Raw genomic sequence first — 25922 nt, 5'->3', positions numbered from 1 at the left:
ATACAATTGTATTTTAAATTAGATACAATTAAAGAGTATTATTAGCTTAACTCAACTAAAATAAAGCTTTGACATATAATGCCAAACAATAGAAAGTATGCTTTATAATGTGACACTAATGAAACACCTTTGCGCGTCACAAGGCACAACTGCAATGTGAAACATTTTTTGTATCCTTTTTGCCTTCCGCTAAAACAATGTTGCAGTTTTGTAAAGCTGGCCTAATTAATTAATACTTGTCAGATCACTTCTCCTTATGAAAAGACCCTGCAAGATAGCCATCTACGTGAAATTAGAAAATAAATGTGTGTGTGAAATAGAGAAATAACAAATTGTTAAGAAAATATGTCATTTATAAAAAAATAAATACAAACAAAATCTGATTTGTATGCTTCTTATACAAAAAACACAACTGTTATACATTTATATACAATATATTACTCACTTCACAAGAATATTTTGTTTGCCAATATAAGAAGTTGCAGTTGGTGAAGGTCATTTACACTGAAGCACAGTGCAAATTTATCTTTGGAGGCATTCTTCACTATTATTTGCAGGCCAAGATGATAGCATTTGTAGAAATTCCAAAGTTTGCACCAACAAATGGGGGGAGTGGCCGGAGCTAAGGAGTTTCTTGATAAGTGCTGACTAAACTTATGGGTGTTCCTAGTTCTGCAGACCCATGCTTTGCCATTTCCACTCCACAAAGACACATGAATTTTACACCAGACACAGCTAGAAAGAGATTGGCTCCTGTGCAATATTTATAGTTGGGTGCACGTTGGTGGAGGGGTGCATTACTAAGTCACTTTCCCCAGTGTAACACAAAGCTCAAAACATACAAAATGTCATTTGTAATAAAAACAGCATAGATTTCCTCTAATGGTACAAGGTTTGATATAAGATAACAAATAATAAGTGCAAATAGTGCAAAAACAGCATTCTGTGTATGTTGCATTGTATTTTTGATTAAAAGCTGTAGCATCCTTTACTACTCTTACAAATCAATAACTTAAGTCATTTTAACTTTAGCAGAAAGTGGATGCAAGTAAACATGGAACACTTAGGACATTGCATGTATTTGTTAGGAACAGTATTTTACAAATTAAATTTCATTAATTACAAACAAAAAAAGCATAACAAAAATAAAGTTCAGAACCAGTGACCAATGTTCTGGACCCGCCAGAAAAAAAAACTTTCAAGTAATCATTCTCCTCTGATAAAGTGCTCAGCTGCGTAAATCAGTGTTCATCATTGGTTTGCGATTTGCAAGGAATTGTTCAGCCAAAGTCTTGTATTATGTGTTTTCTACATCTGCAAAGGAAATGTTTCTTATTAAAATCAGTACAAAGACTATTATTTTTAGCAAAATGGAAATTTGATGCAGTATAACATTTACTAAAATGAATATGGCAAAGTATATTTTTTTAGTGTAACAAGGGGTAGGATTATCGTTTTTGCTGTGCATGCAACCCTTCACATGGACAAAGGGGAACTACAACTTCTCTAGAAATTTTAGATTAACATATCATAGGCCAACAAAAGCAGATTACAGTGACTGGGGTAATATTATATTATTGTAATTTTACCATGTTCCTACTCTTTCACCTGTCTTGGTAAGATAGCTGTGTGCACTGGACCTTTTAACCTCTTATCATCATCATCATCATCACCATTTATTTATAGCGCCACTGATTCCGCGCTGTACAGAGAACTCATGCACATCAGTCCCTGCCCCATTGGGGCTTACAGTCTAAATTCCCTAACATACACACACACAGATCGAGAGAGAGAGAGAGAGACTAGGGTCAATTTTTTGATAGCAGCCAATTAACCTACTAGTATGTTTTTGGAGTGTGGGAGGAAACCGGAGCACCCGGAGGAAACCCACGCAAACACAGGGAGAACATACAAACTCCACACAGATAAGGCCATGGTCGGCCACCGTGCTGCCCTTTAGATCTCTTAAGTTGCAAATAACACTGATGTACTATGCGTTAGTTGGGGGACCTTACTTATACAAATCATTTAGTAAATCATATACAATAAAGGTGTGCACACCCTCTATAACATAACTGAACGTGGAATATGCTTCTTGTCACAGGCTAGATGCTGGTTATAGAGGTCTGTACCTTATCTACCGTGTTGACCACTGATTTCTTGCTTTCTGTAACATGAAGTCAGCAAACTATACTATCAAAAGAGTAACACTAGCTCAATACAAATGTATAGTATGTGCTGATCATTTCTATTTTTTTCGAGAGAGTACATTTTTAAAATGTTGCAGTGTTTTATTTACCTAATGCGGTATGTTCAGAGATGTAACCAGAACATGTGCCTGTAGATGGGACACTGGTGTCGTTATTGAGAGTTGCATTTGTAGGTATGTTGCTGTATATGTTTTTTGCCTTTGCAGAAAACCTTGTGCAGCGATCTGAAAATATGAAAACACAATATAAAGTACAAACAAAACTGTGTCATTTTTTTTTTTTATAAAATAGGTCTCTTCACTTATGATAACAGATGAGGTTTACCTTATAGCATATTATGTGACAAATGTACATATAATATTTATGGGAAATGTCAAAACTAGAAGCATTATGTATTTACAGTAGTTGTTGCATGCGAGCAAACAATTAAAACATTTTAAATAGAAAAAATATAATATCTAATTTCAGGGTACAGTTACAAAATTTGGTCACATTGTATCACACGATCCCTGTACTCATTAATTTCTAAGCAGTGGCTTTAATGATTTCTACTTTTACATTATACACAAGCAGAGCATGCATGAAACTCACTACACTGTGTTCAGCCCAGTGCCTGGCTACCAGCTAATCTTAAGCATTTGCAGTTGCACAAATGTCATCCGTGACCTAACGTCTGCCTGTTCTGTGGAAGCAATGGTCCAATACAACTTTCCAAACACCATTATTATATAGGGACCAACACATGTGGACAAGTGTTCCAGCTCATCTTTATTGCCAACCAGAACATTATTCTTGTGTGTACAGCTGAGTGTCTCCCATCCTCCTTCTGTTATTATCAGATGAATATCTTTACCATTATTGCTTATTATTATCACTATTGCTAAATGTTTAGTAATAAAAACATTAAAACATTTATTTTAGCAAAAAAAGAAGGTAAAATAAATATTTAACGTTTTGTTTTTCGAATTATTTTCTGTATTAGCTCAGCACCAGTGATGCAACTCTCCTCAAATCTCCTCCCTCGCTCCTGTACTGTGAACAAATAATACATGTTTCCATATTTTATTTATATGGGGAATAGGCAGTCCTTAGACAGCTTATTTTTGCCTCATTCACTACCAGCATTTCTCCCAGATGTAAATAAAATGCTGAAACAAACAAACGTTAAAACTGCAGTAAAAACCACCTTCATTCTCTTTTATTCAGTGCAGTATGCATGAGACGTTACTTCATACTTGTCGACTTTCTTCAGCTCCCTTCCGGGAGCCAGCCAGTGGAGGGGGGCTGGACGGCCCAAATCGCAGCATTTTGGCCCCGCCCACTGTGACGTCATGACGCAAACGCCAAACGCCGCGATTCACCGGGAATCGCGGTGTTTGGGATCTAATTCTGCCCACTTCACTAGTGAAGTGGGCAGAATTCGGGAGATTGCCACACTCGCGTGGGAGTCCGGGAGACTCTCGCAAAATGCGGGAGTCTCCTGGACATTCCGGGAAAATTGGCAAGTATGCGTTACTTCATTCCGTGGGTATTATGAAAGATCTTTTTGTAATTTCAAGTTCTTTAAATTCAAGGCTTTAAGCTCCAGATAAACATTCAGCCAAATCAATGATGGGTATGGAGAATATTTTCAGCGAACCACAAAATATTTGGTGATCTATAAATGTTATAAAAAAAAAGCAGGTGGGGATAGAACAGTCTATAGCCAATCAGCTTATCAACTGCTCACAGCAGAACAGTGCATTTCAGAATATGAGTGTGTTGATCTTGCAGGAAGCAGTGACCTGTCCTTGTGTGGTTTTGATGAAGCGTGGCACAGCAATTTGTGGCACAGTAATTTCCAGTAATTGGAGATGCTGAAGTAATCAGATTTTTAAGGCCTAGTGCTAATGAGCAACTGAACCAGCAAAGGTCAAATAGAGCAGGGATAAAGAAGATCACAAACTACACAAAGGAACATGTTGCAAAAAAACGCTCTAAGGGGGGATTCCCTCCAGAATACCGCCACGGTAAGTGTATTAACCCGGCTTTAAAAGCTGTCGTGGAAATGACTGTATTAATGGTAATTACACGCACTATTACCGTAATATTGATATTAGTGCGCAGGCTGCGTTAACGTGGCCAATTGAATTCCCCCCTAAGAAATTAGCCTTTTTTTTTTTCAGGAAGGAACTTGTAAATACATTTTACAAAATGTTGTTTGTGTTCTTCTTCATAGTTTTGGCAGGGGCACTAATGGAGGCAAGGGGTAGCCACAGGCTGAAGGGTTTATAGTAGAAGGAGCAGGATACCCCTACCACAAACAGTAGTGATATGAGCCTCTTGTAAAACTGATGTAGGAAAATTGTCAAAAACACTTCTATATGCGGCAAACCTTTCAGATAGATAAATGAAGTGAATATATGAATGGTTTCTATGGGTCACGGACTTTTTTTGCACTAGCTTTTAATAGTGGTGTTATAAATTAGCTACATTTTCATCAACACTAAACATTTCACAGTAAAATAAAATTACATGAAAAAATATTAATGAACTTACCATGCATCTTTATCGCAATAACAGTTAATACAATTAATATTGTGACTATGACAGCAGGCAATATCCATTCTCCACTATTCTCATTACTGGTAGTTTCTGAAACTGAAACAGTATAAAACATAGTAAATCCATCAGAATGATATAGTTATAGTGCAGTACATCACAGTAGTAAAAGTACTGATACATTTTCTACATGGGTGTAGCTATGCAGTGCAGAGCCCACAGTGCAGTACATGACCACAGTGAAATGTTATTATCATTACCATAGCACTTGACCTAGTATCAGAAACACTACTAAAGTGGAATTAGTCATGTCATTTAAAATGGGAAACACACATAAGAAAGACGCATACTAATGGCCACAAAGAAATGATTTCAGATGCATGAAACACAGTGACAATTGCATCATGCCTCCTGCATGTAGAATAATTCCATTGGAGTATGTGTATTTCATGCCTACAGGTAGTGGAAACACATATAAAATTGATGGATAGCTCTTTATCTTTTAATTACTTATTATTTCCCAATTTTCAGTATAAGGAAGTGGAAGGGTTTTTCCTTTCTTGCTTAATCCCATCATCCGAGACAGACACAGACAGCTTTTGCTTTCAGTATTATTACAACAGTTACAACATAGACCTCTACTGGTAAATTTTTTACTAATACTAACATTTAATATATTCCAAGACAGGAACAAGTAATTTCCTCTGTCTGACTTTGTCTACAATATAAGAATCACTTTTGTAACTTAATTAATACTAACAGACAATGACATAATTGAAAACTTATTGTGACGCTTTTATGGTGTACTGTTTTTTAAACATCATATATTTTAGCATTTAATTTCCTTTAATATTCACAAGATAATGGCAGTGGTCTCCAAGACTTTAACTGTAAAGTCACCCCATAAATCTACTCCCACCCGTTTACTTTTACAGAAAATAGTTGATATACTTAAGCGAGTGGTCAAAATATTATATTTTATTATTTAGTCTCAATGTATTTCAGACACAGGACTAATTTTCAGCAATTACATGAATGTCATGTAGCAAATCACATGATAGGGAGTGGCTGTAGCAGGGCAATAGAAACACAGAAACATTGATTTTAATGTTAGAAAATAACCTTCAGGATGTGGTGTTGGTTTTCTTAACATTTTCTATCCAAGTTAATAGCATGTGGTTAGTACACTTTTACCAGGTTTCTTTTATTTATTTTTTGGCTACATTGCTTTTTTTTCCACTCTAATTATAAAGTGGTGCTAGAAAAACCTCCTATAGTGGCCCCATTTCTGGCTTTCTGGGTATTCTTTGTATTTGTGATTCTGTGTTCCAGGATAAAGGGGGCATTATCAATTTTCTGAATAATATTTCTTTCTCTTGTTTATGTTGCCTTTTGAATAATCCAAGCCTGGCAGGAAAAGTATTTCCTTTTATTAAGACTTTCAGGTGTTCAAATTAGATTTATTGTGACTCTTTACATTGGTTTTAAGACTATTCCTATATAATATGTTCTGCAAAGCATCCACGCTCCTGTGAGTTGGCAGGATGCATATTATATATTATAAAGGTTAAAAAAACAACAACGGATAGGTGTAAGTACCTGGGAAGGTAAATGTCAGTGATGTTGAATTTTGAACTGCTTTGTTCCAAAATCTGCAGGTTAACGTCATATTCGCTGCATCGAACATTCTGATGACACTGGTGACATTAAACAGTCTATCAGCAGTTAGTGTGTAGCTGGTGTTATGTACCACACTAATGTTCCCTCTATCACTCAGCCAGGTGACATCAGCCTCTGGATATCCATATGACTGACAGGAAATCTCTTTCATTGTCTGTCCTGAGAGAGTGACGACATCTGTGACTCCTGTTTTTATTTCCTTGTATGGAGCTGGGGGGGAAAAGAACAGCATGATACTATAAATACTACTACATATTAAACCATAACTACTACAACTATTTAACAATTCAGATTTATTTTTTAAAAAAAAGTATGTTCTCTTGTCTTAGAATTAAAAAAAACCCTTAATATTGTACTAGTCCTTATCTCTTTTCTATGACTTCATTTTTGACTTACAAATTATAGTTTAAAAAACAGCAATAAATTGAACAAGTGTACATTATAACTGTCACAGGCACGAATAATGGGCCCACCTTTCTGTCTGTAGTTGGTGCCGGCTCATATGGGGCATGGCACCTAATGATGGCCCTAGTGCCTAGGCTAACCCAACTAGGCAGCATGTGACAGTGCATGGAGCAGTAGAAGATAGGACAGACAGAGATGAAGTTGGAGGCAGGTAAAGGCAGACACAGGATCAGGACCAGAGCACAGTTTTGGAGTCAGAATACAGGCCAAGCTATTGTGCAGGTTGGGGTGGTAAGAAAAAGGCCAGATTGGTAACAGATGATCAGGCAGTTAATAGGCAGCAGACACAGAGAAACAAGTGACGTCAGTAAAAAGACATCTGAATTTACTTTTAAATTCAGCACCTACTGACAACAGTAGCTTGAGCAATTGGCTGGTCACATATTATGTGCACTAGATGTACTGTACTGTAGCAAGATGGACAGGGTAAGATAGTTTTCATGTATCAAAACGTGTTTGTCATGTAATAGTTGACAGCAAGGTGCCTTTAATTGTGTGTTTCATGAATGATCACCAAACCTATATCAATTTAGCATACATTGCTGTAAGGATAACATTAGTTATATAACAATAACCCATTTAATTTCTTACAAACCCCAAGATAACTCTCTGTCTCTGCTCACACTATACAAGATATCTAGGCGATGCTTATGGCACCTTGCTGAAGAGACTAAAGAGAGAGGGGTTGTATACATAATGCATCCGACAGCTGCTGATTTAGACATGTTATGAATAGCATAAAGAACATGAGGAACAGCACAAGGATTATATTGTATATTGTAAAACCAGAAATCACTGCGACTATTTTTACATCTGCTGAGCAACCTTCATTTTCAGGAAAGAGTGCACATTTAACTATGATTACCAGCAGCAGTTCTTGCAGAGTAATTGTTTAGGGAAATGAAACGTGGAACACAGTTTATAAATATAGGACTTTGGGACTTTTTAACAATTAAATGAGCCAACAAAGAGAGACTTCTCAGAATAAGGTGACTAACGAGATAAGATAAAGATAAAGGAAGATGAAACTCATGATTCCTTAGTGGGTAGGTGAACATTCCCAACCTTTAAGTACAAGGAGGATGGACTCACACTTTATTGTAGTGTAGGAGGTGAGCTACACAATTTCTTGCAGGAAGATGTGAGACTTAGTAACTCTTAATATAAGAGGACTCAAGACTTCTTAAAACAGCAGCTAGATACCTGTGACACTTGTGATTTCCTACTATAGAATGAGGACCTCCGGATTTCCTCCTATAAATGGTTAACAGTTGTCACTATTTCTTAGTAGATATGTGGATGCACAAAGCTTATCTGTATATGGGAAATATTGGAAATTTGAGAGTGGAGGTAGAACTCATTAAGTTACAGTACAGAAGGCACACTAGGTTAGCTAGTGAATTAAAATTCATAACTGGGGGGATGGTAACATGTCCTATCTTGTTAATGGAGTACATAAAGTCTCAAGGCTTGTTAGAGAAGGGATTTCATTTAAGAAAGGAAACTTATGTGCAGAATAATCATCTGTCTTGTAAAGCTAGCCACATACAGTACATGTTGATTTTTATTTTTACCAATCTAGCTATTTTGGACAAAATCTGCTAAAATTCCTGTTTTTGGACTAAAAATGATTGTCTGATCTAATCAGAGTAGATAGAATTTTGGTCAATGACCAAGGAAGTCATAGACATGTGTGTGCAGTTATTGTCCAAATTAAAGATTTAGGTTGATTATATAGTTTGTGGCCAGTTTTAGGCTAGTGGCACATGGACTCTTTGAACACTCACATATCAAACTCAGCAATCTCAAACTCTATTTCTCTGCTTATAGCAGGCTGTGAAAACACTGAGCTTCTGGCATACAACAATTAGTAAACTCTATGAAAGTTCCAGAACTTGTATCAGATTTATGAGGTATCCAATTCTCAAATGGGAATTCCATAATAGCAATTGAGCATTGAGGATTAACTTCAGCACTCAACAACACATGGTGGAAGCATTGTCTATCATAACAGAATGCATTATTAAATAGCCCATAATTCATAATATGGCTGTGTAAAATTACTACGCATGATTATTGATCATATTCTTTACTGTATGGAATTAAAAATGTTTGCAATGTCTTTTTATTTATAAAAAATTACTAGATTATTTTAATTAACAGGAATAAATTTATTTTTTCCGATGTGAGGCTAAATTGGTGACCACAATGGATGTTTTGTTTGGCCTTCCATCATCATCAGGTATTTATATAGCGCTATTAATTCCGCAGCGCTGTACAGAGAACTCACTCACATCAGTCCCTGCCCCATTGGGCTTACAGTCTAAATTCCCTAACATACACACTCACAGACAGACAAAGACAGACAGACTAGGGTCAATTTTTGATAGCAGCCAATTAACCTACCAGTATGTTTTTGGAATGTGGGAGGAAACCGGAGCACCCAGAGGAAACCCACGCAAACACGGGGAGGGCATACAAACTCCACACAGATAAGGCCATGGTCAGGAATCAAACTCATGACCCCAGTGCTGTGAGGCAGAAGTGCTAACCACTAGGCCACCGTGCTGCCCGTGCTTCCACTGGATCACCTCAATTAGAATTTATGAAAAGTTGAAGGTCCTGTTCTTCTTTCAATCTTATTATGTAACTATATATGTGAATATTAAGACTCTCAGGTGATGGAATACACATTACCTTGCACTTCCAGATTAATGGTTTTATAGTCTGATCCTTGAGAAGATATAATGCAAAAATATTGGCCTGCATCAGTAATCTTCACATTGCTTATTTGCAGAATGGCACGGCCCTTGTACAGTTCATGTGATAAAAGTTTCACTCTTCCTCTGTAGTCTTTGTCTTGCAATACTTGAACATCCTTGCCATTTATATACTTCACTACTTCTACGCTTTCCTCTTTATCTGTGATGTGTTTCCATAAAACATTCATATTTCCAACATCAGACTTGGATTTTACTGGGAAATTACATTCCATGGTGACTTCACCCCCATACTCCACAGTGTAGTGAGATTTCCTGGCCTGCACAGTAAATAATGCTGAAATATAAAATGTATAATCATGTCAGGAAATGGTGATATATTTTCCAACCATACGGCACTGGCTTCACTGTCTAAGTTCAGGGGCAGATGCAGGATTTCCTGGGGTTGGTCATGTCCTGCTAGTGGAGTGAGGGACAGTCACTTTTTATACTCTAGGATAACTGTTTACATATGAAATAAGGGTCTGTTAGCGCTGGAGTCCCATTAACAGCACATTTCTGGAGAACCTTAGAAGAGTTTAACTATCCAATGTTACGTTTGTTGTTCAGTTTTAATGTTATAATCCCATCTAATGTACATCACTTTCAGGGGCAAATGCAGGATTTGTAGAGGGGGGTTTCTAAATGCTTCATTTTGTAACAAAGCAAAAGAATAAAAACTGGCTTAAAAAGCCTGAAACAGACTTTTTATTGTAGACAAATTGTATTATTGTAAATATCAAGTTTGGTTGAGTCACAAAGTGTTGTTTATTAGCAAAATGTAAGATGCTAGATGTTGTCTAATAACGACTGGTAATTAATACTAGTGACCACTCATCCGTCAAGTATTACTGATAAAGTGCCAGATACTGAGGATTGTTTGCGGTGGCCACACTGTGATTCCACTCACGTACAGGAGGGAGTACAACATGGGAGAAGTATGTGGCTCCCCTCTAACGTCATGCCGTGTGACAGGAAATATTTTCCATGCTTTTTCAAGCATGTTATTCAAGCTCAAGTGTCTTGAGTGGGATACTCCAAGTAACTTTTATAGCTAATCTGAGCCTACTTCAATCAGGGATGATTATGTCATATCCTCTTAGGTAGGCACAGTCATAGCACCTCACTGTGTAGGAGGCAGCAGATAAATTCCTTCATGGTGATTCATTTTAATTGACAATGATTTACAATCTTTGATTGCAAAAGACATACAAGTTTTATGAAATTATATCACACGTTTTAAAGGAAAAGCCTGCTCATTTTCAAATTGTTATCACTATACAGTAATTTACATATTATTTTTATTAAACTTTCTATTACCTTCTGTTGCCAAAAATACATATATCAACAGTTTTACTAACATAACTCATACTTGCCAACTTTTTACACCAATTGAAGTGTGAGGACGGAAGAGGGCGGGGTGTGGCGAATTGCGTCATCTTGGCCCTGCAGCGTAATGACGCAAAGGCGTAATTTTGTCACAGGTGGCAGGGCCAAATGACGCCATTCACCGGATTCATGGAGGCTTCCATCCTGCCTTAGGGTGCCGGAGCATGACCTGCTCTCCTGGGAGTCCGGGAGACCTACCCAGAATTCAGTAGTCTCCTGGACCTTCCATGAGAATAGGCAAGTGTGACCTAACTACAGATCTGGAAATTTCAGCAGACATTTATCCAGCAAGTTTGATAAGATATAGTCTGATCCCTCATATCACTCTGCTTCCCCTATTCACCACAGTAGAAGTTCTCAGGCAGGAAAAACTGCTGTTAGATTTTTAGTTTGTTATAAAGGCGTTGCTGCATTCTAAAATTTTTAATAACAGGTAACAAATGACTGAAAACTATATATATATATATATATATAATTTATAATATTAAAATATGTACTATGCCAGTTTTCACCCCAAAGAGAGAAGAATGTTACATATAGTATCTATAATGCTGATTTATTAAATTTTAAAATGTGAAAATATCAATGTCTTGCAGCTCAAAGTCTAACAATAATTAGAAGAAAAGTAATAGTTTCCTTACCGTTAAGAATAGTGCAACAATTCCACAAAAGGACAGCATACAGAACAGCGGTGTGTAATTCCATCTGGAGCCTAAAACACAAAATAGTATAAGTACTATGCCTGTTACATAGTTCTATGATTGACAAATGTAATCAATAGTGCTGTCCTATAAGCTGTCCTGGGTTGGTTGAGTTGTAGATAACACTGCATGGTACTATAAAAATAATCACATAACCCCATCTAGTGGAAACTACTGTGGTTGATGTGTAAATGGAAACCAGCATTACAAGTTTTTAAACATGTATTTCATATTTTGTTTTTTTTGGAGGCGAACAAAGGATTTGTGACGCAAGTATGAAGTATTCAAGACATACACTGGTACCTTTTGTTACAGGTCATTTTTGTGTGACAATGCAAATATTAAATTGACAATTTCCAGGCTCCTGCTATTGTTTATGTTCAGTCTTGCTAAAATACAGATTTTATTGATTTTATTCAATGTTACAGTTTTGTTTCCTACTTCCTTTAGTTCATATTTCAACATCACTATACCTATTGAATCCTAAAAAGTTTATTTTGCCTTTTTGAGTATTTTGTCTTGGTACTATGGGAGATATATTGAAATTGAAGTTGGTTTTAAGCTTCATCGTACTTGATCAAAGGATTTAACATAATGTTTAAATATAGGTATGTAGAGGAAAACATGTCTAATTGCCTTTTACATCATTTAAATAAATTGAAAGATCTAGGGCTAGATTTACTAAACTGCGGGTTTAAAGAAGTGGAGATGTTGCCTATAGCAACCAATCAGAGTCTAGCTTTCATTTTGTAGAATGCACTAAATAAATGATTGCTATAATCTGATTGGTTGCTATAGGCAACATCTCCACTTTTTCAAACCTGCCGTATAGTAAATATACCTCCTGGAGTCCCTATGTTTGGCTTGAGAAAAGCCAATGGAGATCTACCACAAAAATCTTGGTATGGTTTATTTTATTCAGCAAAGTTACGATCTAATATTGGCACTACTGTAATTATCCTGTTCCACCAGACACCACTATGTAGTACAATATTGCAATAATATTATGTGTGCTACTGAGCAAATTCTTCTGGTATCCTACTAACAAGATCATACTGAACAGATTTTACTAAACAAAGCAACAAATTATTTTCATAAAGACATTTTGACAAATTATGCATCAGTGGCCCATTTCTAAGCCTAAACAAATGTTATGTTTATATATCCAATAAATATAAAAAAATGTAGATTTAGCAGCTGTAATTCCATTATTCAGGTACTTCTTTCTACTGAGTGAAGTTTGCACCTCCTTTAATATTTTGTGAAGCTGTACCTCCTATTTCATATGTACCTTTTTAGATTTTCTGATTCAATAGTATTTAAAGACAACTATGCCTAAAATACTAGCTTTTGTTAGCTAGAGGGAATTCATCTTGCTTAAAGATGAAATATATTTTGATACCCCGAGATTACGATGTACATGTCTAATGTAAAGATTATCCCTCACAGCGCTGGGGTCATGAGTTTGATTCCCGACCATGGCTTTATCTATGTGGAGTTTGTATGTTCTCCCTGTGTTTGTGTGGGTTTCCTCCGGGTGCTCCAGTTTCCTCCCACACTCCAAAAACATACTGGTAGGTTTATTGGCTGCTATCAAAATTGACACTAGTCTGTCTCTGTCTGTCTGTGTGTGTCTATATTAGGGCATTTAGACTGTAAGCTCCAATGGGTCAGGGACTGATGTGAATGAGTTCTCTGTACGACGCTGCGGATTTATTGGCGCTATATAAACAAATGATGATGATGATTATGATGGTTGTAAGAAGGTTTATTTTGGGATTCTCGCTTAAATGGACAGACTGTAAAAGTTTTAAACTGATTGGTCAGAGATAAGATTCTACATTCTATATAGCTTTGTAATTTGTAAAGCTGGGTACACACTGCAGGAAAAGGTAACAATTAGCGATTCACTAAGAACTGAAAAAAAAAAGACCCAATCAGCATGCCATATGTGTATATACACTATAGCAATTAATTACCTTGTTCATCTGTCATGACCATCCACCTGTCACTTTCACTGCACTCTGGACATGCTCAGCTTGCAGGAGCTCTGTTGCTGTCTGGAAGCCTGACATGAACACCCAGCTCAAAGGTTACCAGTAGCACAAAGGTCACCCTCCCCCTCCCCTACCTGCAGCCTCTGCATTCTGAAAGTGAAAGCTAGAAGCACCAGCAGGGACTGCAGGAGGATAGAGAGGGAAGCTTGCGTTCCAAATGCCGAACTTCCTGTCAGTGGAACGCACATGCGTTCTACGGCGGAACTTAACGGCTGAAACATCAAACTCTGGTAAGTTAAAATCTCTCTTTCTCTCTCTTCAGCCCTTAAGCGGAACTTAAGGGCTGAAGGCAGGTAGCGGGCAGCTGCTGTGCCCCCTTGGCTTTGCGCCCTGGGCGACGCCACCGCCCGCACCACCCTCGTTACGGCCCTGGTGTGTACCTAGCTTTACTTGTGACCAATGCTACAGCATCTGTAATATTCATATGCTTTGTCTTCCCACTTTGTTGCCTGCGTTATAAGATTGCAATTATTAAGACTTTCTTATTTAAAAATACTGAAGTATCTTGATTTTTTGGTTAAAAAAGAATCCCTGAAACGTGCACATCCAGCTACCTCTATAAGTCTATTGAAGACAATGTACTGAGCTTGTTGGTGATTTATACATAAAGGATAATACTAATCACTATGCTTCAAGCTTACTATGTCAATATTTTATTAGTTTTTAACTTGTTTTTAATCTGTCTCATTCATTCTCATTAACTTTCCCTATCTAATTCCAGAGGCTCCAGTATGCAAAGCGGGGGGATGAGCTTGTGGTAGTATATAAAAAACATACAACCCTCTGCCTTTACGAACATAAAACAAGTCCTGTAATTATAATTCGTTTTTCACAGTCATCGTGACCAGTGCTTGTCATAAATGTTGTGTGTCATCAACAACAGTGCATGTTTGTTCCAGTAGCAGAAGTGAAATAATCAGTGGTTCAATTAACTATGTATAAAATGCCTTTGAGGCAGATCCACAAAACCAAAAGTCTTTGTATGGTTTTTGTTCATCAAAAAAGTTAGTTTAATTTTAGCATCACTATAATCGTCTTGTGCCACTAAACACTGTTGTATAGTACAATATTTTTATGAGCTCTCTTGGCGTGCACCAATTCACTGGTGGTCATTTACAAAGGTCACCAGTTATGCAATGTAACATGCTTAGGCTTTGCACCAGTATGCTTTAGCAGTCCAGCCTGCCTGCGTACAGCAAGGTGCATGCCTACTCTCTTCTTTCAGGAAGCGCCTTCACAAACTAGAGGTGTGGAGAAGCTGAAAAATCTCCAGAGGCACAAGTGTGACCATCACAAATTTCTTCAAGTTCATCTGGAAAGGTGCTTCTCATCCATAGGGCAATATGGCAGTGCAAAATAGGTCCCGTTAAATGTAAAGGACACGACCGAAACAATATTATTTCTGAACTGCTGCAGAATTCTAGTCAATTTGGGAAGTGGAAATTATAATGCCTCTGAAAACGTGTTCTCTCAGTCTCTTTGAATATCTTGATCCCCAAATTGATATCTTGATTTTGCACTGCCGCAAAACCAGTCGCACAGGATCACTTATTCCGTACTTTGCAAAGGATGACCTCAGTCCACCCAAATCCTCGGCTTTGCCTGTACAAACTCTTGCTCCTCGGCAAATGCCGCCATCTTCATCCTTAAATCCATGAACGTTGGCACAGTTGTGCAAGCACCGATTAAGACAAATCCTTATTTGGGGTTTTAAAGACACTAATATGTTTTGTATTTACTTAATTGAAGACATTTTACTACTGAAAGTATCAGAAGTTGGGCTTGGAACAATTGGCTGTAAAACTTCTCTTGTCCTATATTGTTTTACAATGTTAGCTTAGTTATAGTCTAAATTCATAAATATAATTTAACCTCAGTAAATGGGGGTTCAATATTAATTAGATTACTGCTACTTTATATAATATTAAATGATTTTCTGAGAATTCATTTCAATGTCAAAAGTTCAATGTCCCAGTTCTTAGTTTGCACTGGGAAAGCACAATGGAATCATTTCTCAGATATGAAGAAATTATCTTGCGTTTTGACTAAGGTCTAAGTCAAAAAGGAAGTGATTAGTAATATGGTCATTTGATTGTTCTGTGGATAGCTGATGAGAGAAAACTTTTTTTTAGTTAAAAAACTGTTCAGACAGTCATATTGATGCTGAAAATTGTCCATTTTATTAGGTTTGCTTTTTTTTTTGCTTTGTTTGCTAATATAAATTCAATGTCAGCAGATTGCCAAGCTCCTTAAGTTAATATTCAAAGTTGGGCAAAAAGTTAACGTTAAACTAAAAGTTTTAATAATTAAATTAAAACTTTTAATAATACAAAAAACATTACAGTTTAACGTGAGTGTATCTGCAAAGCTGGTAAATAAGAGACCAACGCAATATTAATACATGGAGTAATAAGACTGAAACTGCTAAAATCACTTAAACAAACATTGGTGTAATGGGAGTCCAAGGGGCACTGAAGGAAATATGCTCCTACTCCCACTCTCCACACATGCACACTTAACTGTACTGGAGCAGCAAAGATGAGAAGAGGGGACTTACAGGAAAATGTCTATCTATCAGCTGCCACTATTATTGGCTGCTATAGTTCCATTTCTTGTTCTGCACTGAACTCTGATTGGCTGTTGGAGCTTAGCGCAGGACAGGAAATGAAGCTCTACCAGATTCCATTCCTAGCAGGCTCACCTTCTCTACCACCCCCCTAGCTAACAGCCATCATTGCGATTGTAAGTACTGCTGAGACCTTGACAATTTCACTGCTGAATACAAATACTAGTTTACATCCAAATACATAAATGTTATCGATATACATACATTGCTGCATAATAAATTAAGGTTGATTTTTTGTTGGACTCCTGTCCACTAGTCCTATGAGCTTACTTTCTACTTTTTCTCACTATAGGCTCAACCTTGGAGATTATCGCTTCATGAATATTGAGCACCTAGCTAGCATTTCATAGGGGAAATTTATAGGGGCTATCTGATGATCCAAGGGGAGAAGCATCATACACATTGTACGCTTTTACATGTTGCATCACATCAAAGATATTAGGATCCACATTAAGGGCTATCACGGTGAGAGAAATATATGTCTGCCCATGACACATACATGTTTACAGGCTGCAGACACTCTTTGTACAGCAATAATAGCACAAGTTAATAATATAGTGATGTAGGCATTAAATCTGCTTAACTGTTCTTTCACTAAGGAAAGAAAATGCTGTTTCAACGGAAACTATCGTTTTTTTCACCTACATTTACTGTTAAATAAGCGATGTTGGCAGAACTGTTAATGACTAACAAGTTTCATTTAGAATGAGTGCACTTTTCCAGTTAACACCAGAACATAAAATGAGGCAGAAGGTGAGAAATTTTTACCCAATACCGTGTGTGGAACATATATAAGGTCAATTTGAAAAGGTGATGTAAACTTTAATGCAGAATACACTTAAGAACCTAATCTCTGGCACCCTTGGGTGCTGCCTGAGGTTCTCACTTTGCTTCTTGGGAGGAACAGCTCTGCGTGCATAGGACAAAATTTCCCCCCTTAATTGAAACTTTTACTAACATTTCTTCTGTTTGCTCCTTGAAACTCTTACACATCCATTTGTGAATGTTAATAGCATTTTACATATAAGACAACCTGAATTTTATGTTCAATGGACCTTTAGTTCAAATAATTTTGTCTAATATTTAGACGTGTAGAGAACCACAGGACTTCTTTCCTCTAGCTGGATCTTGCTCATGGCAGCTATCAGACAATTGCTGATTGTGCTATGTCCTGTCCTGGACTGAACTTTGGCAGTCAGTCTATGACAGAAACCCAAATAGTAATCAGCCAGTGCTAGAACTAGCTGGTAAGTGTACAGAGGAGAACGGTGCAGGGTGGAGGGACGGAGGAGTGTGCCCAGCACATTAGGATTTATTTGCCGAATAAGATACTAATAACATTTCATCCAACTCTAACAACAATCGTGTCTATTAGGCCATTCTGCTGATCTACAAAGGCCACAACGCCATCAGCCAAGGAGATTCCTCAAGACCATACTGTGCACACCCCAGTTTGCTATGCCACAACTCTTTAGCAGGTGGTACAACGGGATAGGTACCTGCCGGGTATTTGTCAGGTCCATTGTTCCTCCATAGATTATTGTAAGCTTACCATCTGATTAATCATAAAAAATAAAAACAGATGGAACTGTAATCAGCGGAGCAGTTTAAATGCAGTCAGTTTACAATCATTGCAACCCTACAAAATGCATTATATAGAGATGTCCCTAACAATTGTAATCAGTGTCTCTAGTTACCTCAGTCTATGTATCATATCATTTTAAAAATTCTTTGACATACTAATATACTCAACTTATATAACATAATTTGATCATTGATATTAGTAATCTCAGAGTGCAGAGTATCTATTTTGTAGTGTGTTTTAAAGGAACTCTCAATCACATCTGTTTCTATTGCCAATGTATTATATTTGAATTTGTCTGTTTATTTGTTTTGTCTATTTGCCCTTCATGTCTGAGAAATCCATCCAGCCCTCTCCACACGTTAGTTACATCAAATTAATTAATCGATTATTCCTCCAAATGATTTTAGTTTCCCTGTTCATCTGTACAAGTGTGAACGTTAGGCTTACTAACAGGTCCTCTACAAGGAATGTGATGAACAGACTGCAACAGTCACATGACCCTATTCTGTAACTGAGTCACATCGACTAGAATCATCCGACCATTCTACAGGAATATACTGAGGTAACAGCACCCTGCTACAGACAAAGAGTAATACAGTCTGCTACTTAAAATGAAGTCTCACCTTTCTTCCTACACTTCAGCTTTTCATATGTTGCCAAACTGCTGAAATGTATATATAGTATTAGAATAAAGTGGGAAATTACAAGAGAAAAGTCCAAGCAGGAAGAGATGTGAAATATATAAACCTTTACAGGGAAACCTTTGCTTGACAGATAGTTTCCTCCTTCCTCTAGGTTACAGAAATAACAACACGGTGTGTGTGCATACGAGAGGGTTTTCCTGAGGCATCGCTTTTACATTTCTGCTAATGTTTTGTGCAAATAACCTGAGATTATTGAAGATATCTGATTTATTGCCCTTTCTGGGACAAGTATATCAGTCTGAGCATCTGCACTAATACATGAGGATTATTTTAGTACATTCTAGTATACATAGGTGGCATAGTCACCATCTCCTTCAGGTTGCCATGACGAGTTCCAGGTTTAGAAGATAAGTCCCTGTATGTAATACTATTCTTTTGTTATAACTATCCTGTTCGTTCTTGGTAATTATCAGTAAAGGTGAGGAGATGTACTTAATAATCCCATTGGTACTTCTATACTTTTTAAAATTTATAGTATGGTTATTGCCCCTGTTCCCTTCTGAGATATAATGTATTTACGCACTTTATATCACATATTATGATGTATATCTATGTGGGCTATATTACTTGGCCCTAGTGATCAGCACAGCAGTGTTGTTGCACGTACCTAGTCTAGTTTTCCTAATTATAGGCACAACATTCAATCCACGATTACATATCAGGACACTGAGGGGATAAATAAAATAATGCAATTGACAGCAGCATTAAGAAATGCTAAAAAGAAAATGTGAATTTCATACAGCACTTCATGTACATAAGTAATGTTTTTTAATAAACATTTCCCCTATGTCTGTATCCCGAGTGTTGATTAGCGATTGTATACATATGGAATTCAAAAGCAATGGTCATACTATACTGCACAGTTTGCAGCATATTGTACCTGTATATTGAAATTTGGGGTGATCATCCAATGTTACCCCTTGGTGTAATGTTATCTAAGGGGAAGCAGCATACAAAATTCATTTAAAAAATTGTTTATTCCAAAACGATTATAAACAGCACAGAATAAATGAAATAGAAAACAGTTTTCTTTGTAAACCTAGTTAGCCATTCTTGTCAATGAGAAATAACGGGATGTTAATCTATATACAAGTGCATACGCTAAAGTATCTGAGTAGAGAATTTCCTTAAGCTGTCTGTATTTTCCAGTATGACCAGTTAGTGAAGAAATACAAGACTGATGGAATGTTTTCATAACAGAAGGTGAGGAAGGTTTCCAAAAGAATAATACACAAATAGCTAAGAAAGTATTCACATTCTATAATGGTAAACTTACCAGTTATATCTACAGCCACAGTGTACTCATTGTTTCTTCTTTCTCTGTTCTCTGCTTCCTTAAATGAGAATATATATAAGTATTACAGAAAGGGGGAAGTAAAATTACGTAATGATTTGTGAAACACTGAGTATTTATGTTTGCCGTAAATCATTAGTAAGAATTGTTGGAAAATTATGTTTTAGGAAATCCTTTGTATAAAAAAATGACGATTTGTTGTAAAGTTGTTGGAACTTTATCTGAAAGGCAGTAAAAAGTTACTGGAATGAAGATTGTTGTCAGATTATTGAGACTAGAAGCCTGAGTGGAGTTGAACGCAAATTCAAAATGCGACTGGCGTAAAATTGTTTTGTAGGCTTGTGCCCATTGTGCTTAGAGAATCCTGCAAGGGGTATTCACATTAGATCAACATAAGGCATTTTAAGAAATGAGTGGGCCAGGGTGTAAGACTTGTGCTTCCATTGCCACCCATGTGTATACTTCTCAACATTTTTCAATGAACAATTGTATGCTACCATACGCACGGGAAGGGATTACGCTATAATATATCAATAGACCTCATCAACCCCAAATTGCATTAATAGCTCCATTTTTAATTTAAAATAGAAGCCATATTAAATATATATATATATATAGAGAGAGAGAGAGAGAGAGAGAAAGAAAGAGAGAGAGAGAGTGAGTGAGTTAAACTGTGCAGTTATATAAACTCTGTAATGTGATTTCTAGAATAAACATGAGGTATCACATTGTGGATGCCCATCTACCAGGTGGGGGTGACCTTTTTCAGGTAGGTACCTACACTAACAATTTATAGTTTTATAATATGGGACTTACCTCATTGGCATGGTAACACCAGACTGTCCTGATTAAAAACACCTAAGGATAGATGGGTGGGGCGCTGCGCTAAAAAGATGCCAGTCACATCCTTCAAAATATACAAATATCCAGTGGGGTGGTTGGTCCACACACCCTAATTTCCAACTATATTAAAGGTACTACACTGCTGTGATTGCAAGTACAATACACAAGCCAAAATACAGATACAGGTGCACAGATTAAGCACTGAGAACATATTTATATATACATATATAATATATACACACACACACACACACACATATATATATATATATATATATATATATATATATATACACACACACACACATATATAAGTATATATATATATATATATATATATATATATACACATATATATATAAATATACATATATATATATATATATGTATATATATACACATATATATATATATATATATATATATATATATATATATATATATGTACACACATATACAGCCACACACACCACTTTGACTCATTTCGACCCACAGCACCACCTCCACCCCCAACCCTGATATTCATCTCACTCCTCCCATGTGTCTTGAAGCGGAACATGATGCGGAATTAGTGGCGCTATATAAATAAATGATGATGATGATGATTTCTTTCTGCTCCTGCAGGAAGAAGTCCTGACAGTTCGAAAAAATGGGACTGCACCTCCAGATTCAGGGAATGTGGAAGACTAAGCAGCTCTCCTACTTGTTGACTACCTGCTGCTGCTCTGTTGATGTTGTTGATGCTCATGGGAATCCTAGCATATTTGGAAAAGTGATAAGCACTAGACACCACCGGGAAAGCTGAACACTTTATGCCTCCCACCAGCCCCAAAATTAAATCAATAAATAGGCTTCCTGCACCCCAACTAGCCCCACTTTTAAATTATTAGACCCCATTTTATAAAGAGACCCCATACGGCATTAGTAGCACTTACAATATATAAATAGCACCCTAGATTCCACATTACATTAAAAGCCCCCACAATTAATAATGAGAGTCACCATCTGCTGATACATTGAGCAAATAGCCCTTACATTGCATATATAGCCACCAGCAGCAGCCATAATACATTAATAACAGCCACATAACTTTTATACCCCCACTATATAACCTTAATAGCACCACTCAATTACATTAACATCCACACCAACTCCCACATTACATTAATATAACTTTAACAACCCCACCAGTGTCCATTATATTACACTATTACCACACACACACACACACATTGCATTAATATGACACAAACACATTACATTAATACCACACACACATTACCTTAAAGTTACACACCCATTCTGTTAACATCAGACATACACATGCATTAATTACATATACACAACATTAATTTAGACACACAACACTAATATCTCACACACACATAACATTAATAGCATACACACATATAACACTAATATCTCACACATATATAGATATATTACATTAATATCCCACTACACTTATCATATTCCTGTGGGAGACACCTCTGCCTGCAGTGGTCACATGTGCTGAAAACTGGGTTGAGGGGCTGTTGCCCACTCAGAGGAGATGGAGGGGGAGGTAAAGGAATGTGAGAAATAGGAGGGAAAGGTGAAGGGTGGAGATCAGAAGCCAATTAAGCTACAAATATGTTTTTGGACATGGAAGAAATCGGAGCACCTGGAGAAATCTACACAAACAGGTGAAGAACATTCCAACTCCACAAGGATGATGAACCCACACCACATAACCTCATACTAGTGTTACGGTCGTAACATATTTTCATCAGTTTGACTATGAAAACATAAACTAACCTACTGTTTGGACTGTGTGTTTACCTTGGCTTGTGTATAATGTTTGTTTTGTTGTGTAGTGGGTCTTAAGTAAAAATGCGCCAGTGCATCTACTAATCTGAGACCACATAATGTCATGCCATGTCCTCCGTGGGCTGCCCATGCCCCCTCTGGAGGCTTGCCATGCCCGAGGTGCACATACTATTTCATGGGCCCCTACCATTGCATTCCCCTGGGGGATCCTTCATACCTCAGTTCGACACTGGCTACCATAGGTGGCATCCCATTTTCAGTATAAGCTGTAAACAAAATTAAGTACCCAAGTCCTGGTGATACATTTAGGCTACAATCTGCAATTTCTATCACTGTGTACGTAGTAGAGATTGCAGTAGAACAGTTTTTCTTAGTATTTCAGATCAAAAGGGATATTCACATGTTGCAAAAAATAAAACGTGATTTATGGTGAGGGACACTTATGAAACCAGCTAATCAGGTTCAGTCATTTTTGTAGTGCAGTTAAAAAAATAAACACAAACATCTGGTTGCAGTGTCTTTTTCCCGAACTTAGGGGATCCGAGTAGGCTCGCGAGCCGGCTCAGTACTTTCGTGCGTCCTCGCATCTGAATCGAGGCAAAATGTCATTGTTGCATTGTCGGATCTCGGGGAGGTTGGATTCCATAAGTACCTCCCTCCCCAGGAGATCCAGCGCCATTGCTCACACAGAAATAGGGGTATCAGTGTTCTTGTCACTCTCCAGTCTTCAGTGCCATTTTCATCCAGAAACAGAAGGGGTAGCAGTGTTCTAGTCACTTGACAAAAATTGACTGGAAATGACTGGAAATTAATGTTATTGTGGTTAATAATAATGTAGGAACAAAAAAAGAGCCACATTATGTGATTTTAGCAAAAAAAATTAGGGATTTTAGAAAAAAAATAGGGATCCAAACCAAAACACGCGAGGGCGGTTTTGCCAAAACCAAAACCGAAGCCAAAACACAAAGTTAATTCAGATCCAAAACCAAAACACGGGGGTCAGTGAACATCTCTACCTTGAATATGTTTTGAAGACCTCTACTTGATCATTCAAATAAATGTACATATCTGAGAGATGCTTTAGTCAAACAATATTGAAGTATTTTCATTTTATAATTATTCACCAATGGTTCCCTGAATCCTATAAATAATATTTAATGTATTATTTTACACTGGCGGAACATACAGCGTAATAGCCTCAACTCATGTTAATAAATATGAAAATGAACACTTCCTCTAAATCTTAATAACAATCTTAACACCAATAGAAGTGTTTCCTTTAAATAACATCATGAGGTTATGTGCACTATACCAGGAACTCATACATGTCCATTTTGAAAGTACAACATGAGAAAATCCAGAGTTGCAAGCATTCAGACCTACAAGCATAAATATATGAATTAAAGAGAGTATGGGGATTTTCTGTATTGTTTCCTTTCAACAAATCATGTCAGCACATATTTACTGTCCTATTACTGTTAGTGAATGTTACATGCTAACATTGAGAGAAACAAAGGGGAATAAGTAGTTAGTCATTTGCCAGATTTGTATAGATATCATTTTCATTAGATAACGTTTTCAGAAAACTGGAACATTTTTAGGGGGCTATTCAATTTCTTATTTGCAATATGTTAATTTAAGAGCTGGTTTTACTCTGGTCCATTATTATGTATTGAATGAGGGAGGGTAAAAACCTTCAATACAAAATAATGGACCAGAGTACAGGGGCAAACGCAGGATTTGTAGAGGGGGGGTTTCCACACCACGCCGCCAGTGGGCGTGACCAGCATGCATGGGGGCGTGGCTATAATTTTAGACAGTGCTTAGCTGTTCTCCAACTCTTCCTATCCCCATAGTATACATGGGCAATGCTGCATGCACTACTGATAGGTATACGCATCTCTCCCTTGTCAAGCAGAGCCATGTGAATCTGGGGCACGGTCCAGCCAACCCAATTATACAGTGCCTCAGGCTTGGAGGGGGTTTCTGGGCACTAGTAATCACCCCCCCCCCCCCCCTCCGGTTTGCCTATGGAGTAAAACCAGCTGCATTCATTACTTTCAGCTGCGTGCAATGAATTGTTCTTGACAAATATGAATTTGAATTTAGGGACAGAGATACAAAGCTTGAATTTGTTGTTAAGAGGGTAACAATGTAGCTAGGGCATGTGGCAAGCTACCTAGAATAATTGCTTCCTTCTCCTTTACTTGGAGCTTCAAACCTCAAGTGTTGCCGATTACGCCAGCATTTGTATCCTGACTCTAAACTACACTAAGCATAAGCCAGGAGTTGCGCACCACTACCATGGCTTGCTGTGGGCCAGTAATCACACCATGAGCACAAAACCGCTACAGTCATCCTTTTGCAAATAATTCATATTTAATGAAGCTCTGCACTGAACACGTTCTACCGGAATGAGCCTCTGCTTTATACACTGGCCAACAGATTGGGACACAGATTTGAACATCGGTGACCAGGATACTGCCAAATGGTATTTGACTCAATAGATGTAAAAAGGGTCAACAGAATGGGACTCTGCATTGGACATTGCTCATCAGGCTTTCGCTGTCCACTTAGCACTGGTCACCATGATAAGACTTTTCACTGTATACAGCTCATCAATGGAGCTCTGTACTGTATACTGGTTACCAGATCGTGGTCTACATTGCATTGGGCATCAAATAAGATTTTGCATTGTAAACTGACAATTAAATGGAACTGGTTTATATTTATTTAAACATTCCATTTGTTGCCAAAAATCATAACTACAACTAGTCAAACTATGCCTATATTTTGGCATTTTAGATGCTTTGTTGTGATAAGATTAATCCTAGGTCAGATTACATATAAGGTGAAATTAAATCACGAGTATAGATACATTGAAATTGTTCACAAACTGCTCACCAAAGTACATTAGAAAAGATAAAAAAAATTCAATGTGCGTCACATGAGCTGAAACAGGGTATGGAAAGGAATCCTGTCTTAGTTCTGTTTTTCTCTAATGAATTTAATAAATGAATGAAGACAGATATAGAAATTGCACAAGGCCCATCCTAGACTGCTGATGTTGTGTCCCGTACAACAACAATGTCCTACACTGTCCATCACATGCCCCACTATGCGCCACTGGCCTGTGACTTCAGCCCATGGTGCTAATAATATCACAATATAAACACATTAATAAATACCACATAACAGTACTCAAGCTGTTCAAAGTGGAAAGCATGAGCTGGAAAACAAAGTAGGACATGGGTAACAA

General features: G+C 37.2%; 1 protein-coding gene across 3 annotated transcripts; it reads right to left on the bottom strand.

Moving 5' to 3' along the window:
* Positions 1-380: 380 nt before the first annotated feature.
* LOC142152486 (programmed cell death 1 ligand 1-like) lies at positions 381-20047 on the bottom strand. Of its 3 annotated transcripts, XM_075209184.1 has the most exons (8): positions 19994-20031; positions 18637-18674; positions 11686-11756; positions 9594-9953; positions 6351-6641; positions 4749-4850; positions 2300-2434; positions 381-1314 (listed from the first exon to the last, which is right to left on the bottom strand). In XM_075209184.1, exons 3-8 carry the CDS (start codon positions 11747-11749, stop codon positions 1298-1300), a joined length of 969 nt encoding a protein of 322 aa, XP_075065285.1. In that variant the 5' UTR covers positions 11750-11756; positions 18637-18674; positions 19994-20031; the 3' UTR covers positions 381-1297. The 3 variants fall into 3 exon arrangements, with proteins under 3 accessions (XP_075065285.1, XP_075065278.1, XP_075065294.1); XM_075209177.1 differs by lacking the exon at positions 18637-18674 and having other exon boundaries at positions 19994-20047; XM_075209193.1 differs by lacking the exons at positions 18637-18674; positions 19994-20031 and adding an exon at positions 13725-13799.
* Positions 20048-25922: the final 5875 nt, after the last annotated feature.

The sequence above is a fragment of the Mixophyes fleayi genome, chromosome 1 (genome assembly GCF_038048845.1).
Source record: "Mixophyes fleayi isolate aMixFle1 chromosome 1, aMixFle1.hap1, whole genome shotgun sequence".
In the NCBI taxonomy this organism is placed as follows: domain Eukaryota; kingdom Metazoa; phylum Chordata; class Amphibia; order Anura; family Limnodynastidae; genus Mixophyes; species Mixophyes fleayi.
This window is presented reverse-complemented; position numbering and strand designations above follow the sequence as displayed.